This window comes from Jaculus jaculus, chromosome 14, assembly GCF_020740685.1.
Source record: "Jaculus jaculus isolate mJacJac1 chromosome 14, mJacJac1.mat.Y.cur, whole genome shotgun sequence".
NCBI classification, from domain to species: Eukaryota; Metazoa; Chordata; class Mammalia; order Rodentia; family Dipodidae; genus Jaculus; species Jaculus jaculus.
The window spans coordinates 65,273,117-65,288,821 of record NC_059115.1 but is presented as its reverse complement, the minus strand read 5'-3'; the positions used below and the strand labels follow the sequence as shown (position 1 = coordinate 65,288,821).

The window sequence follows — 15,705 nt, the reverse complement described above, 5'->3', positions numbered from 1 at the left end:
CTTGGTTCCCCAGGACCCACGTTAGCCAGATGCACAAGGGGGCGCACGCGTCTGGAGTTCGTTTGCAGTGGCTGGAAGCCCTGGCGCACCCATTCTCTTTCTCTCTCTCTCTCTGCCTCTTTCTGTCACTCTCAAATAAATATGAATGAACAACAACAACAACAAAAAGCTCTGCACCATCAGGCTGGGCTATTTATTGAGAATATTTAACATTAGAAAAATTTCAACTTTATACACTATATAAATGTATCAAGACACTGTCAGGTGGCCAGGGAGGTAGCTCAGTGATACAGCCTTGCCTAGCACATGCAAGGCCCCAGTTTCTATCCCCAGCACTCCACTCAAGTAAAAGAAAATACAAGCAGAGTTCTCTACAGTCTAAACCATCCAAAATGGCAGCTCTGCAGCATGCCTTGTGAGCCTGTGTCAGCTCTCTGCCTCTTCCGCTTCCAGGCACCTTACCTTAACATCAGGTTAGCACTTAGAGGCCTTCCTCTTGCAGGAGTGTCCAACCTGCATCCTGTAGGCTGTGGGAGCACACATAAATTTATGTTGTGTGACACTGTTATCTGTAATGTTCATGCTCCAGAGCCATGCAATTCACGCTTTTGTGTCGGGCCACGTTCACAGCCGTCCTGGGCCACACGTGGTGCATAGGCCGCAGCTGGACACTCCAGCAAGTAGTAGAGCATAGTGGGGCTCACCTGTCACCCCATACACAGGAGGATGAGACAGGAGGATCATGAATTTGAGGCAAGCCTGAGCTACATAGTGAGTCCTGTCTCACAACAATCTCCCTCTGTGTTCACTCAGCCCTGTGCTTTGCAGCCATTGCCACCTTTTTTTTTTTCTTTTTCTTTTTCTGAGGTAGGGTCTCACTCTATCCCAGGCTGACCTGCAATTCAAGGTAGCCTTGAACTCATAGCAGTTCTCCTACATCACCATTGCCACATCTTTAACCCTAAAAGCCTGATGCTGCCTCAGTCCCCTTCTCACCACGGAGGCTGTCCAAGACCCATGATTAGTGGGAATCCAGGTATTCTCATGGACTTGGCAGGTGGTTGTATCTGGTATAAAGTGGATACTCAGGAGAAGCTGGCCTGTACTACTCACAATGCTGAGATGCAGTGTGAAGGTGGCTTTGTGTCCTGACTATATGCTTATCATTGTCCTGTGCAGGAGAATTCATGGAGAGCCTGCAGGACCCAGACCTGAACGTGCGCCGGGCCACACTGACCTTCTTCAACTCGGCAGTGCATAACAAACCCTCGCTGGTCCGGGACCTTCTGGATGAAATCCTGCCCCTTCTCTACCAGGAGACCAAGATCCGTAGGGACCTCATCCGAGAGGTGCGTGGCAGCACAGGTGCCTGGTGAGGCCAGCGCCTTGTGAGCAGCCCCCTTGGAACCTTCTGTGCCTTGCTGGCACAGCTTGATGAGGACCAGAGTAAAACCAGCACACAGGCAACAGGGCCACAGGGCCTGTGTTATGTTCTGCTCACCACTTTCCAGTATGTTGCATGGCCAGGGCAGCCCACTACCCTCTGAGCCTCTTTTCCCTACAGCAAAATGAGGAGCTGGGCGTGGTGGCACATGCCTTTAATCCCAGCACTTGGGAGGCAGAGGTAGGTGGATCACCATGAGCATAGAGGCCACCCTGAGACTACATAGTGAGTTCCAGGTCCGCTTGGTCTAGAGCGAGACCCTATCTCAAAAAACCAAAAAAAAGAAAAAAAGGCGAATTACTTTGTCTGCACCATAGAGCTATTGTGGAGAGTTGGTGAAGGATGACCCCCTAAGCACTCAGGATGGCTCTGTGTACAGCTTCATGCATGCAGGAGGTCCAAAAACCCAAAAGCTGAAAGATTTTGAGTACAAGCAGGATGCCACAAGGGGCAGTTTCACCTGGGACATGGTGGTGCATGCCTTTAATACTACCACCTGGGATGCTGAAATCAGAGAATCACAGTGAGTTCGAAGCCAGCGTGAGAATACATAGTGCATTCCAGGTCAGCCTGGGCTAAAGCAAGACCCTACTTCAAAACAAGCAAAAAAAAAAAAAAAAAAGTCTTTCAAATATATATATGAGATATATATGATGTCTATCACACACATCAATTTTATATTTAGACTTCATTCCCATCCCCAAGATGTCCTGTGCAAAACTGCTACTGCCATGCCCCTGAAATGAAGCATTCTTGGCTATAGTCAGCAGCTACTGTTGGATGACACTCAACCACTGAGGCTTCTGCCATCAAGGAGCTCAGCATGGCTCCCAGGAGAGTAGTGTCCCCACTGTTAACTTGAGATTACTTCTGGAAACCTGGTTGGTAAGAGTGAGAATTTAAAAGGCAAAAATAAATGTGACTGAGCAGCCAACTCCTCACACAGCAAGAAAGGAAGGTTCTTTAGAGTGGCTGGAAGTTTCCACAAAGGGGGCATTTTAGCTGGGTTTTAAGGCATGAGAAGATTACCAAAAACAGGTCTCTTATTTTTTTTTGTTTGTTTGGTTGGGTTTTTTTTGTTGTTTTGTTTTTTCAAGGTAGGGTCTTGCTCTAGCCCAGGCTGACCTGGAGTTCACTATGCAGTCTCAGGGTGGCCTTGAACTCATGGCGATCCTCCTACCTCTGCCTACCAAGTGCTGGGATTAAAGGCATGTGCCACCATGCCCGGCAAAAAAAGGTCTCTAATATGAGGCCATGGGTTCAATTCTCAGCTCTCCAAAAAGGAGAAAACAGAGCAAAGTTTCTTGGCTAAAAGCTTTAAAGAGACCTGAACTTTGAGTCTAGTTCTCTACCACTTAACAGCTGGGTATCCTTGAGCATGTTAACCTCTCTGAGCCTTAGTCTCCTTATAGCTAAACCTGTGACGAATGTAGGCACCTTCTTCCTCCTTATCCACCCCCACCACCACAGTGAGCAGTGCAGGCCAGCTTGTCCTGAGTATCCACTTTATACCAGACACAACCACCTGCCAAGTCTACACAAATGCCTGGAATCCCACTAATTATGGGACTTGGACAGCCTTAGTGTCCTCAACAGGGTTTTTTTTTTTTTTTTTGGTTTTTTGAGGTAGGGTTCTCCTCTAGCACAGGCTGAACTGGAATTCACTATGTAGCCTCCAGCTGGCCTCAAACTCAGGATGATCCTACCTTTTCCTCCTGTGTGCTGGGATTAAAAGTGTACACCACTACACCCAGCTCTTCAGGTGTCTTTGATACTTGAGTAAGATGTCATCTGTGAGCCAGGCATCGTGATGCATGCCTTTGATCCCAGCACTTGGGAGGCAGAGGTAGGAAGATTGTGGTGAGTTTGAGGCCACCCTGAGACTCCATAGTGAATTCCAGGTCGGCCTGGGCTAGAGTGACATCCTACCTCCAAAAAACAAAAATCAACAACAAAAAAAGATGTCATCTGTGGAGGTGAGGAATAGCTCAAAATGAGTAAAATGAGTGCTCAACATACACTAGGCTCTGGCTTGATCCCCAGTATCTCTCACCCACACACGCACACACGTATCATTTGTCAAACACTCCGTGTGGTGCTTGATACTCGGTACCTGTTCAGCGTATGTGACAGTTGGTTTTTCTACTGCTGTTCTCCTTTAGGAGAAAGGCTGAGCAGAGGCCGATGCTTGAGAACATGTGTCCTGACTTAGGACCAGGACATGGTACTCAGCAGCTATGCATGAGGTGCAGAATTAAGGGACAGGTTGTATCCTAGGCCTGCAAATCTCTGTTGTCCGCATTTATAGGTGGAGATGGGGCCCTTCAAGCACACCGTGGATGATGGTCTGGATGTGCGGAAGGCAGCCTTTGAGTGCATGTACTCCCTGCTCGAGAGCTGCCTAGGCCAGCTGGACATCTGTGAGTTCCTGAACCATGTGGAGGACGGGCTTAAAGACCACTACGACATCCGGGTAGGATGAGCCCCTGCCCAACCCAGCCATTTGTCCTTATTCCAGGCACCCCACAAAGCAGCTATGGAGTTACCTTCTGACAAAAACAGGAGCCAGAGTTCAGTACCCTCTCCTGGGCTTACACACCGGGCATGCTCTTGCAGGCCACGATACAGTCTTAAAACCCCAGACACACCCTTCTTCCAGCAGTCCATAGCAAAGCACTTCCCTTAGCCCTGGGCTGCTCCACCCATGCCAGAGCCTCATCATCCTCATGGCTTTCTGGGAGTGGGGAGAGGCAGCAGTTCCCAGGATAGCTCCCTGGCTCAGTCGTCTGGTCCCATCCCCCTCGCATAGTGAGCCTGGTCTTGACATGCATTTACATGGGTGAGGTCGCCAAGACCTGCTGTCAAGCAGTAATAGCTGGCTCCAGAAGTTTGGGGATTTCATTTTTATTTACAAAATATTTTTATTTATGCCAGACGTGGTGACTCATGCCTTTAGTCCCAGCACTCAGGAGACAGAGGTAGGAGGATCACTGTGAGTTCGAAGCTACCCTGAGACTACATAGTGAATTCCAGGTCAGCCTGGGACAGAGCGAGACCCTACCTCAAAACAATAACAACAACAAAATATTTATCTGCAAAGGAGGAGGGAGAGAAAATAGGTACATCAGGACCTCCAGCCACTGAAATCAAACTCCAGACACATGTACTCCCTTGTGCGTCTGGCTTATGTGGGTCCTGGGGAATCAAACCTGGCTCCTTTGGCCTTGCCTTAATTGCTAAGCCATCTCTCCAGCCTGGTTTATTTTTACCTGTGAAAGAGAGACTGGGCTGGAGGGCCAGTGATAAGACTGGTTTCTTCAATTTCTTGTAGTCAGTCAGTCAGCAGTTTATATTTTTTGGTGGTTTTTTGAGGTTAAGGTCTCACTCTAGTCCAGGCTTACCTGGATGGAACTCACTCTGTAGTCCCAGGCTGGCTTTGAATTCACAGCAATCCTCTATCTCTGCCTCCCTCCCAAATGCTGGGATTAAAGGTATGTGCCACCATGCCCAGCAAAATAAAAAAAAAAAAAAATTTCCTAGGTTGGTTCTCACTCTAGCCCAAACTGACCTGGAATTCACTCTGAAGGAGGCTAGCCTAACAGATCTGCCTCCCAAGTGCTGGGATTAAAGGTATGCACTGCCACACCCAGCCAGGATTTTTATTGACAATTTTCATAAATAAAGATAATAAACCTCCCCTCCACAGTTCCACTCTCTGTCATATCATCCCATCCCCCTCAGTTTTTTATTTTGATGTCTCTTATTTTTCTATGTGCCTGGCATCAAACTTGAGGCCTTGAGCATGCCGTTAATGCACTCCACCACTCACTCCATTCCAGCTGCTTTAATTATTTTAAATGTCCAGTCAGTAGCATTAAGTACTTTCATGTTGTACAGCAACCACTATTTCATCTCCAAAATTACTTTCTTTTTTTGGTCTTATTTCTTTTCTTTTCTTTTCTTTTTTTTTTTTTTTTTTTTTTGAGGCAGGGTTTCATTTGCTATATAAGCCAAGGTGGCTGGAACTCGCAGTCCCTTCTACCTCAGAGTGCTGGGATTAAAGGTGTGCGCCACCATGCCTGGCTTCATTATGCTCCTGTTGCTGTGTGTCCTGAGGCTTCTTGTTCTGTATGAACAAGACAAGGGAGGGCATGGTGCTGAGGATGGCAGCAGATATAAACTGCATATAGCCCCTCTCTGTATGGTTAAATCCAGGCCTATAGCCATTCTAAAGTGATTCACACAGTTTTTGCTTTATCTTGATGTGTTTTAAATCAGGTCCATGATTTAAGAAGAAAAATTTTAGCCGGCGTGGTGGCGCACGCCTTTAATCCCAGCACTTGGGAGGCAGACGTAGGAGGATCCGTGTGAGTTCGAGGCCACCCTGAGACTACATAGTTGATTCCAAGTCAGCCTGAGCCAGAGTGAAACCCTACCTCAAAAAAAAAAACAAACAAAAGATTACATGAAAATCTGGGTTTCTTTTGTAAACAACCTATCAATGTTGGGTATATCCACACATTTCCATTTTATGTTTTCTGATGCTATAACAAAATATTGTGGCTGGGTACTCTGTAAGCTCACTGCCCTGGAGGCTCAGAGCTGGTGTTTGCATCGGCTCCATTCTGGTGCCGCCTCACGTTGGGTGGCAACAGAGGAGTTCACAGGCCTATTTTTTTATTTACAGCTAGCTCACTGTGATGAGAACCTGAATCCCCTGAGAATTACCTCAGTCCCTTCCAAAGGTTGTGCCTAGTGACCTACCTGCCTCCCACTAGGTTCTTTCTGTTAATGGTTCCATCACCTCCCAGTACTGCCACACTGGGAACCAAGCTCCCAGGACACAGCCTTTGAGGACACACTCATACCATATATAACTGTAGCAACTGTGGCGCACACCATCAGCTGGAGCTACTAAATTTGGGAGTGTTGTTCTTTGCTCCTCCCTGGGGAATCCACGTGAACTCTTCACTGCACCTGACCCAAGGGTCGTCACAGCATGCTGGTCTGGACTTGGTATACAGAGCCTGCTCTTGTCTTGGGTTGTCAGGTTGGCTTCTGTTGTTCTCTGGCCATTTCACCAAGAGTTCTACTTCCTTCCTCCTGGGCAGATGCTCACTTTCATCATGTTGGCCCGGCTGGCTACCCTGTGCCCTGCGCCTGTCCTGCAGAGGGTGGACCGGCTCATCGAGCCACTCAGAGCCACCTGCACTGCCAAGGTAAGCCTCACCTTCCCTTGGAGCACCTTCCCCTGGCTACCATGTACACTGACTGCAGCAGTGGACAAGCTGCTTCCGTTTGTCCCGTTTTCCCTAGAAAGTGTTCCTAGGGCTACACGCCTGGTAAATTAATAGATCCAGCAAGACTTCCTGGGTGCTGGTACCATATTGAACATGTTGGGTTCCCTGCTGTTTGCTCATCAGTCTTTGCTATTTGATCAGAGCAAAGTCTCTGATGGCCCTGGAGTCTCAGGGTTTTAAGGATAGAGGCCCTCATGAAAAGTTGCAGTGTTGGGAATAGTCTGGCTCACATGGGTACGGAGGGTGTGTGGGGGGGATCAAACCTGGATAGACTTTTATACAGGCAAGCACCCAAACCCTTGCATCATCTCTCCAGCCCCTCATCTGACTTATTAGCCAGAAAGAGGACCACATATTTCAGACTAAATTTTCAGTTTTTGAAATGAGACCTCAGTCATTACCCAGGCTGACCTTTCTGCCTCCGGTAGCTGGTAGTACAGGCTTGCATCACTAAACTCAGTCCTAGCAGATTACAGAGCAGAGCTGAGGGCCATGGTGATGTCAGTACATTCTTGTGCCAGGCCCAGATGCCAGTCCACACAAGGCACTCGCATGTGGCCCCCAGAGGGCGCTGTCTGTTGGCTCTGCTGTAAATGCAGACACATCAAAAGCTCTGGTCCATGGTGCTGAAATCTACAAAGCTCAAATTTTTTTGGTTTTTGAGATAGGATCTCACTCTAGCTCAGGATGACCTGGTATTCACTATGTAGTCTCAGGGTGGCCTGAGATCCATTTTGTGCCTCCCGAGTGCTGGAATTAAAGGTGCACACTACCACACCTGGCTAAAGCTGTTTTTTGAATATTTGGCAAAGAAACCTTTACTTGGTCTGTCATGAGGCTGCTTATGCCCTAATTCCCCTTCACTCTAATATATGAGAAATTGGTGTGATTATAATGTATAGTCTTGAGAAGGGTCTCAGGCTGGCCTCAAATGAACTTTTGGCAATCTTCCTCCTAATACCACTGCCTCCCCAAGTACTGGGATTAAGGAATGTACCACCATACCCAGCTTTGGCTCTTAGGAGGAAGAGCCATTTGAACCCAGGATTTGGTTGCCAAGGGACCAGGCTCAGTAAAGGGTTACCTTGTTTCCCCCTCTGTAGGTCAAGGCTGGTTCCGTCAAGCAAGAGTTCGAGAAGCAGGATGAACTAAAGCGCTCTGCTATGAGGGCAGTGGCCGCCCTGCTGACTATCCCTGAGGTGGGGAAAAGCCCCAGCATGGCTGACTTTGCTGGCCAGATCAGATCCAACCCTGAACTCGCTACCCTTTTTGAAAGTATCCAGAAGGACTCGGCCTCGGGTGCCAACACAGACTCCATGGAGCTCAGCTAGTCCTACCCAGGCCCCTTCCTGCCCTTCAAGGTCAGCTTCAGTGCCTTCTCCAGGGACCCCAGGCCATTGCCTGAGCCACAGAGATGCCCGCAGCTGTCCCATTAACTCAGGACCCTGATCCTCACACATCTCTGCTTCCTCAGAAGCCAGCATTGACTGGGACAGGAAGTCCAGGTCCTCACTTCACCATTCTGTTTCACTTATCTGGACTCCAGATATCAGAAGATGGTGTTCCCAACTGGGTAAGGCCACAAAAACTCCTGATCCTCTAAAATTCAAAGTTTCTAATTGCCAGTCACAAATACTCCAAAGACAAAAAATTTGTAGGAAGGATGAGACCAAGGTTTCTTCTCTGATCCTCTACTCAGGCATAACTGGTTTGTGTTCATGTGTCCAGTTTTTAGTATTGAAAATGCAAATGACAGGCAAAAAAAGTTTGTGAACCAAGGTTAATAAAGATTCAAAGGTATTTTCCCCACACAATTCTTGTCCCTAGATTTCAACACAAGTTCCAGATTGACTTATGTTGAAAATGACAGGCCTTAAGACTGTTTTACGTCTGGGGACAACTCAGTACTTTAGCACTTGTCTAACATGCATAAAGGTTCAATCCCCAAAACCAAAATAGGTAATCTGAAAATGACCATTTCACACTGGGGTGTGGTAGCACACTGGAGGCAGAGATAGGAAGGATTGTTATGAGCTGAAAAAAAAATGACCAGTTCACTTTACAAGACTTGTTGAGCCCAGACTGTTAGGATTTGCAAACAAGTGCCTTTAATCACTGAGCAATCTCTCTAGCCCAAGAGGAAATGCAGCAGCCATTGAAGGGTGATTAGCCTTTAATCCCAGCACTCTGGAGGCAGAAGTAGGACATGTGAGACTATAGTGAATTCCACATCAGCCTGGGCTACATACAGTGAGTGAGACCCTACCTCAAACATACAGTCTTCTGGTTAAGTGGCGCACGCCTTTAATCCCAGGCAGAGGTAGGAAGATCACCATGAGTTCGAGGCCATCCTGAGACAACATAGTGAATTCCAGGTCAGCCTGGGCTAGTGTGAAACCCTACCTCAAAAAACAAAACAAAACTTAAAATAAAAAACTAACCCTACTCCAGCCTTCTGTGAAGGAGCTCACTGTACTCTTTAAATTCAATCTATATTATCTAGTAAGGTCTCACTAAGAAAGAAAAAAAAAACCCGTCAAAGAAACTGAAGAACTACAACCAAGGGAGGAGTATACTAGGAAAGATAGCATGTTTCCTGGTTTTATTTAAGTACAAATATAAGATGTACATAAGCTGCTTATTCATTTTCTTCACTGCGCAGCCTGGCGTTGGGATTGGTGACTCTAATAGCCAGCTGGGCCGCTCTTTCCACAATGGCTTTGCGGTTCTTCGAAGAAACGTTGTGAGCAATCTCAGCACAGTAAGATCTGTAAGAGAGGCAAGGAAGTAGGTAGGGAGCCAGTGACTATCGTCACTTTACCTCCAACATTTCCATTACCAAACAGGATGCCAGTAAAATGGCTGAGATCTGCAGACCCTAAATCCTGCTGCCCTGACACCAGGGGCCCGTAGTGCCCTGGTAGTGACAAAAGCACTCATTTAACTCTCACCCATTTTACAGATGAGACCAAGACCTTGACAGCAAACTTCCCACACAGCAAGCAATGGACAGGGCCAGAAGCTGGGCCAAATCTAGACTCAGAGGTTCTTCCTCAGGCCTTCTGGCTAACCCAACCCTTAAATCGCCAGGTGCCTGACCTCACCTGTGAAGTTTCACAACCCTGCATGGTGACCAGGAGCCCAATGAACTGCTGTGGACACCCTTCAAGTTGAGAGGCAGCCCAGCTGCAAACTGGCATATACTAGGGCTTGTTTGAATAGGAAGAGACAGAGCCCTAGTTCTGTCCTACTGAACACATTCTGGTACAGACTGTGAAGCCATGGACAGCCACCTGATGAACAGACATTCCCCATGCACAGCCACTTCACAACAAAGGCAGAACTGGATGGAGTGACTAAGGAAGGCAGTAGGCAAATAGATCTCTAACTAGGAAAGTTAAGACATTGAATCCAGACAGTCTTCATTTTACACAGAAAAGCCTCACTTAACCAGAACTGCTATACCTGAACACAAGACATATTACCCACTTTTATTTTCCCCCAGGGACAGTCTCACTGTAGCCTAGGCTGATCTTGAACTCTTGGTGATTCTTGTGTGTCACCACTCCCAGCTACCCCTCCTTTTGGAGATGGTTCTCATGCTATCCAGGCTGGCTTCACTGTGTAACCTTGACCTTGAAATGTCCTTAAATTTCTGATCCTCTAGCTCCCAACTGCTGGGATTATAGGCATATACAACTATGCATATGGTGCTGGGGATCCAATCCAAAGCCTTGTGCATCCTAGGCACTTAAACAACTGAGCCCTGTATTTCCATTCTCTGGAAACCCATGTCCTTGTCCATCTCATACCTGATAACAGCTAGCACACTTTCCATCCCAAATGTGTAGGTCCTTTCCACACAGCCACACTATCATTCTGAATAAAATGTGTGACCACATTCCACCCCAATACTACCATCCATTTAACTTAGTTGCTTTTTTTAGTGGATTAGTGTTCCATTTCCCCATCTCAGCTATGCAGGGATGAATGCCCAAGGTGTAGCTATAGATCATGGTGAACACTGCCAAACTGCATTTCTAAGATTCTACAAAGAAATGCACCACCACTACACACTACCACACAGCACACAAACTACCAACCTCCTTACTATAACTCCTATATTCATCTTTTTCAAGAGAAACATGTAGCATTTCAATGTCTGGTTAAAAGTCCTACCTCAAAATATCACAGCACAGAATTAAGTGTCCTTAATTTTCTCCCAATCCCACATAAAGGGTCCCTCTTTACCTCCAGCACAGAAAGCATTTGGACTTTGGAAGCATCTTCTAAGCCCCTGTCTCTCACTTCCTCAGTGTGCACACACCTCTTCCAGTGCTTCCTCCCAACACAGACTCCCTAGGGCCCAACTCACTTGTTGCACATTAGGAGCACTTCCAGCTCCTTGACGTTGTGGACCAGGAACTTCCGGAAGCCACTGGGCAGCATGTGCTTTGTTTTCTTGTTGCTCCCATAACCAATGTTGGGCATCAGAATTTGGCCTTTGAATCTTCTCCGCACCCTGTTGTCAATACCTCTGGGTTTCCGCCAGTTACGCTTAAGAAACAACACACAAGCAGGTCAGTCTGCACAAACTGTGAGATCTTTGGGGGTGGGGAGAATTAAGATGGTGTCACACAGGAGCAGTTAATGTAGCTGTTTTTTTTTTTTTTTAGGCAGGGTCTCTCTCTTTTGATGTTACTCTGTAGCCCAGGCTGGCTTTCAACTCAATGTACTGCCACTCCCACCCTACTTCGGCCTGGGATGATAGGAGGTAATGAGCTTTCTACTTTGTTTGGTTTTTCAAGCTAGGGTCTCTAGCCCAGGCTGATCTGTAACTCACTCTGTAGACCTAAGCTGGCCTCAAACCCTTGATGATCTCTTCAGCCTCCTGAGGGCAGGGATTAAAGGCATGGCTCCCATTTCCAGCCTAACTACGTCCCGTGTGTGTGCTGCATGCACATAAGTGCAAGCCCTTGAGTGGAGGCCAGGCCTGGTTTCTTGGAGGCAGAATCTCAGTGATTCTGGAGCTTGCCATTGTTGCAAAAGCAATCAAGTTGTCCCCCATAGGACTGGGTTATAGATTTGTGGCCATGCCCAGCTATTTACAAGGGCACTAGGAGCCAACTCAGGTGGTCTTAAGAGCTTTTACCTGCTGATCCATCTCTTCAGCCCACCTCCTGCTTTTTTTTTTAATTTTTATTTATTTATTTGAGAGTGACAGACACAGAGAGAAGGACAGATAGAGGGAGAGAGAGAGAATGCGCGCACCAGGGCTTCCAGCCTCTGCAAACGAACTCCAGACGCGTGCGCCCCCTTGTGCATCTGGCTAACATGGGACCTGGGGAACCGAGCCTCGAACCGGGGTCCTTAGGCTTCACAGGCAAGCATTTAACCGCTAAGCCATCTCTCCAGCCCTCCTGCTTTTTTCGATAGGAAAAAATCCAGATGTTCTTGGGACTGCAGCTCAGTAGTAGTATGTCTAGCAACATCTTGGGTTCTAATAGTTGTACCCCAACCCCAAGTTTCCAGCTCTAGAAACGCTGGAAGCAAGGGAAGGCAGAACAGATGGGGTAGAATGTGAGGGGATTACATACATATTAAGATAACAGGTCTGGAGCTGGAGAGATGACTCAGTGGTTAAGATGCTTGCCCATAAAGCCTAGTGAACCAAGTTTGATTCCCCCAGTACCCCCGTAAAGCTAGATGCACAGTGACTGGAGGCCCTGGTATGCCCATTCTCATTCTCTCTCTGTGCTGGGTGTGGTGGTGCACTCATAAAATTCACACCAAGTAGGGCATGTTGGTACATACCTTTAATCCCAGCAACAAGGAGGCAAAAGTAAGAGATCACCATGGGTTTGAGGCCAGCCTGGGACTACAGTAAGACCCTAGCTGAGAACAAACAAAACCCAATCACACTAGTCAGGAATGGTGCCTCACACCTTTACTCCCAGCACTAGGGAGGATATCCATGAGTTGGTAACAGCCTGGAAAGAAGTGAAACCCTGCCAGAAAAAGCATAGTTGGAGCCAGGCGTGCATGGTAGTGCATGCCTTTAATCCCTGCACTTGGGAGGCAGAGGTAAAATTGCCGTGAGTTCGAGGCTGAACTGAGACTCCATAGTGAATTCCAGGTCAGCCTGGGCTAGGGTGAGACCCCTACCTTAACCCCCCCCCAAAAAAAGAGTTGGGCATGGTAGCCCTGACTTTAATCCCAGCATTTAGGAGCCTGAGGTAGGAGGATCACAAGGAGACTGCATAATGAATTAATTCCATGTCTGCCTAGAGCTAAAGCCTACCTCAAAAAAGCAAACATAAATGACTCCCTGGAAAAACTTACAGGTATGCTAACAAAACACTTCACACATCAAGGGCTAGGGATGTAGAGTGCATGCCTAGCTTGTACAAATCCCTGAGTGGTCTTGAGCACCACATAAAACCAGGCATGATGACATATCTCTGTAATCCCAGACTTGGGAGGTGAAGGCAGAAGGCCATCCTTGGCTACATGAAACCCTGTTTCAAAACATATAACACACATGCACACCAAGAATCCTGCTATGACCTACTGAGGTAAAGTAGAGCTTTGGGTCCATCACAAACCAGTTATAACTGTCACTAGGCACCATCTGTTGAGTTCACCACAAAACTCACCACCACCTTAGAACCACATACCTTAATTTTGACATATCGGTCTGACTGGTGCCGGATGAACTTCTTGGTCCTCTTTTTGACAATCTTGGGCTTCACCAGAGGTCTGAGGGCAGCCATGATGCCTTTGAGAAAGAAGCAGACCCAGTTAGGAATGAACGGGAAGAGGAGTGTTGCCTACCCAGGGCTCAAGTGATGTTGCAGAGTGTCTTCCAATCATCAGCTACTGAGCAAGCTGGGAATGGAATGGGTACCTCTGCTGGGCTTGCTTTCCCTCCTGCTTCCGAAGCTGGCAGAATACTAGCCACTCTCCAGACGCGATCTCAGGAGGTGGGAGGCTCATTAAGAGCCCCTGGAAGAATGGCAACAGCTAACCTTAAAACAAAACCTAGCCCAGACCTTCCACCCTCTAAAGATGGAAAATCTCAACCCAAGAAGCTTCCTGATCCTTTTCCTTAAGATCTTCTCACCTGTAAAACAGGCATGACATTGCGAGTCAACGAAGAGAAGCTCCTAAGCCGAAAACCATAATGTACTTCTAACATGCTCTGCAGTCAGCTGCTCTGGAGCCTCTGACCACCAACTCGAAGGTGGTCTTCTCCGACACCCCGATCTCCCTATTTCATCATCCTTTCTATTCTCTTCACAGCCAACTCATTTGGCTAGGCACGGGTAGATAATCTAACCAATAACTGGGTTTGCCACCGTCACCATGATACCCTCGAAGGCAAGGGGACAATTGCATCTTCACAATTCCACAACCAGAACGTCAGCCGGTTAACAGGCAAACGAATCCCCTGACCCAGGGCCAGAGTGTAGTGGAAGGAGTGGAAAGCGACACTGGAAGACGACATTGTCACGCCGGGACACTTGCAGTCACTCCAAGCCCAAGAGCTCCCGCAGATTGGCTTGAACCTGCAACACGTGCCGCCAGGGAGTAAACAAGCCGGCCGCAGCTTCGGCTGACCCTGGGCGGCTTCCGTAAAAAATGAAGGCAAGCAGCTCCAGGACGCAGAGGGCCGTCACCAACCCCGGATCGTTTCGCCTTTGCGCTATACGTCCGAACACGCCGACGGCGACAATACCCACAGAGCCGGGCGCACAGGGGGAGGAGGTCTTCCCATCCGGGGCGATGAGCCCCGGAGGAGCCCATAGAGGAGCGGATGGGCAAGGATTGAGACTCACCGAGCAGAAGATGGCAGCTACCTCCGCAGGCAGCGCCGAAGAAGAGGGAGGGACCGCGGCTGCGCAAGGGCTAATGGGACGTCACTTCTGGGTCCTGGCAGGGAAAAGGTAAACACTTCCGGCTCTGGGTCCTTCAAAGGAAAATTAAGATGAGTCAGAGAGTTAATGGTACAAAAAAAAAAAAAAAGTCCAGTGTACTTAGGTTATATTAGACATTAATTTCTTGTAATGGAACTAAAAATTCATCTCATCCTGACCTCCTCTTGGGACCTCACAGAAATTTTGAAATTCTTTCTGAGCTGAGACCTGGTGAATGGGAACCTACTTCCGCCCAAAGTGGAAACCCAATCTGCCTTTTAGAACGTTTCCGGCCGCGTTTGTTCTCCATGTGCGCCTCTTGTGGCCTGGAGGGAGCAAAGCAGAGACTTCTTAACTCCCTCATGGCAATCCCGAATTCCTAGGCTGTAGGACTCCAGAATATGGAGATTCTGGCGCCCCTGTAATATAAAGTGGTCTGGTATTTGCGTAGAAGCTGACCATATCCTCCTTATCCTGTAAATCATCTCCACATTACCTATGATACCTAAGGCGGTGCAAATGATCGGTCAGTCCTTGTTACACTATTACTTAAGTCTGTACACTTTTAGTGCAAATGATTTATTTTAGAATATTTTCTCTTTTTCTTTCTTTCTTTATTTTTTTTCAAGGTATGGTCTCACTAGACTATACTGACCTGGAATTAACTGTGTAGTCCCAGGCTGGCCTTGAATTCATGGCAATTCTACCTCTACTTCCTGAGTGCTGGGATCAAAGGCACGTGCCACCACGCCCAGTTTATTTTAGAATATGAATCTTTCTTTCTTTCTTTTGTTTTGTTTTGAGGTAAGATGTCACTCTAGCTCAGGCTGACCTTGAATTCTATGTAGTCTCAGGGTGGCCTTGAACTCGCAGCAATACTACTACCTCTTCCTCCTGAGTGCTGGGATTAAATGTGTGTGCTACCACACCAGCTTCTTTCTTTCTTTCTTTTTAAATATTTTATTTATTTACTTGAGAGAGAGAGAAAAAAGAAAAAAAAAAAAAAACAGAGAGGATGGGTGCACCAGGGTCTCTAGCCACTGCA

The 15,705-nt window shown here is 47.5% G+C and overlaps 2 protein-coding genes and 1 non-coding gene across 3 annotated transcripts in view; 1 reads left to right on the top strand and 2 right to left on the bottom strand.

The window, feature by feature from the left end:
* Cand2 (cullin associated and neddylation dissociated 2 (putative)) overlaps nt 1-8,544 on the top strand; it is a 34,422-nt gene extending 25,878 nt beyond the window's left edge. Inside the window, exons 12-15 of the mRNA XM_004651584.2 lie at nt 1,180-1,349; nt 3,753-3,917; nt 6,556-6,663; nt 7,848-8,544. Coding sequence (XP_004651641.2) covers nt 1,180-1,349; nt 3,753-3,917; nt 6,556-6,663; nt 7,848-8,075 — 671 coding nt within the window. The 3' untranslated portion in view covers nt 8,076-8,544. The remainder of the gene's footprint in view (nt 1-1,179; nt 1,350-3,752; nt 3,918-6,555; nt 6,664-7,847) is intronic.
* A 773-nt stretch (nt 8,545-9,317) lies between these two features.
* Nucleotides 9,318-14,638, bottom strand: Rpl32 (ribosomal protein L32). Its single transcript, XM_045134497.1, has 4 exons — nt 14,583-14,638; nt 13,422-13,522; nt 11,120-11,301; nt 9,318-9,512 (listed from the first exon to the last, which is right to left on the bottom strand). The coding sequence occupies exons 2-4, from the start codon at nt 13,515-13,517 to the stop codon at nt 9,383-9,385; spliced, it is 408 nt and encodes a 135-aa protein (XP_044990432.1). The 5' UTR covers nt 13,518-13,522; nt 14,583-14,638; the 3' UTR covers nt 9,318-9,382.
* Nucleotides 13,591-13,730, bottom strand: LOC123454955. Its single transcript, XR_006633595.1, has one exon. It is a non-coding gene; the product is annotated as a small nucleolar RNA SNORA7 (small nucleolar RNA).
* Nucleotides 14,639-15,705: the final 1,067 nt, after the last annotated feature.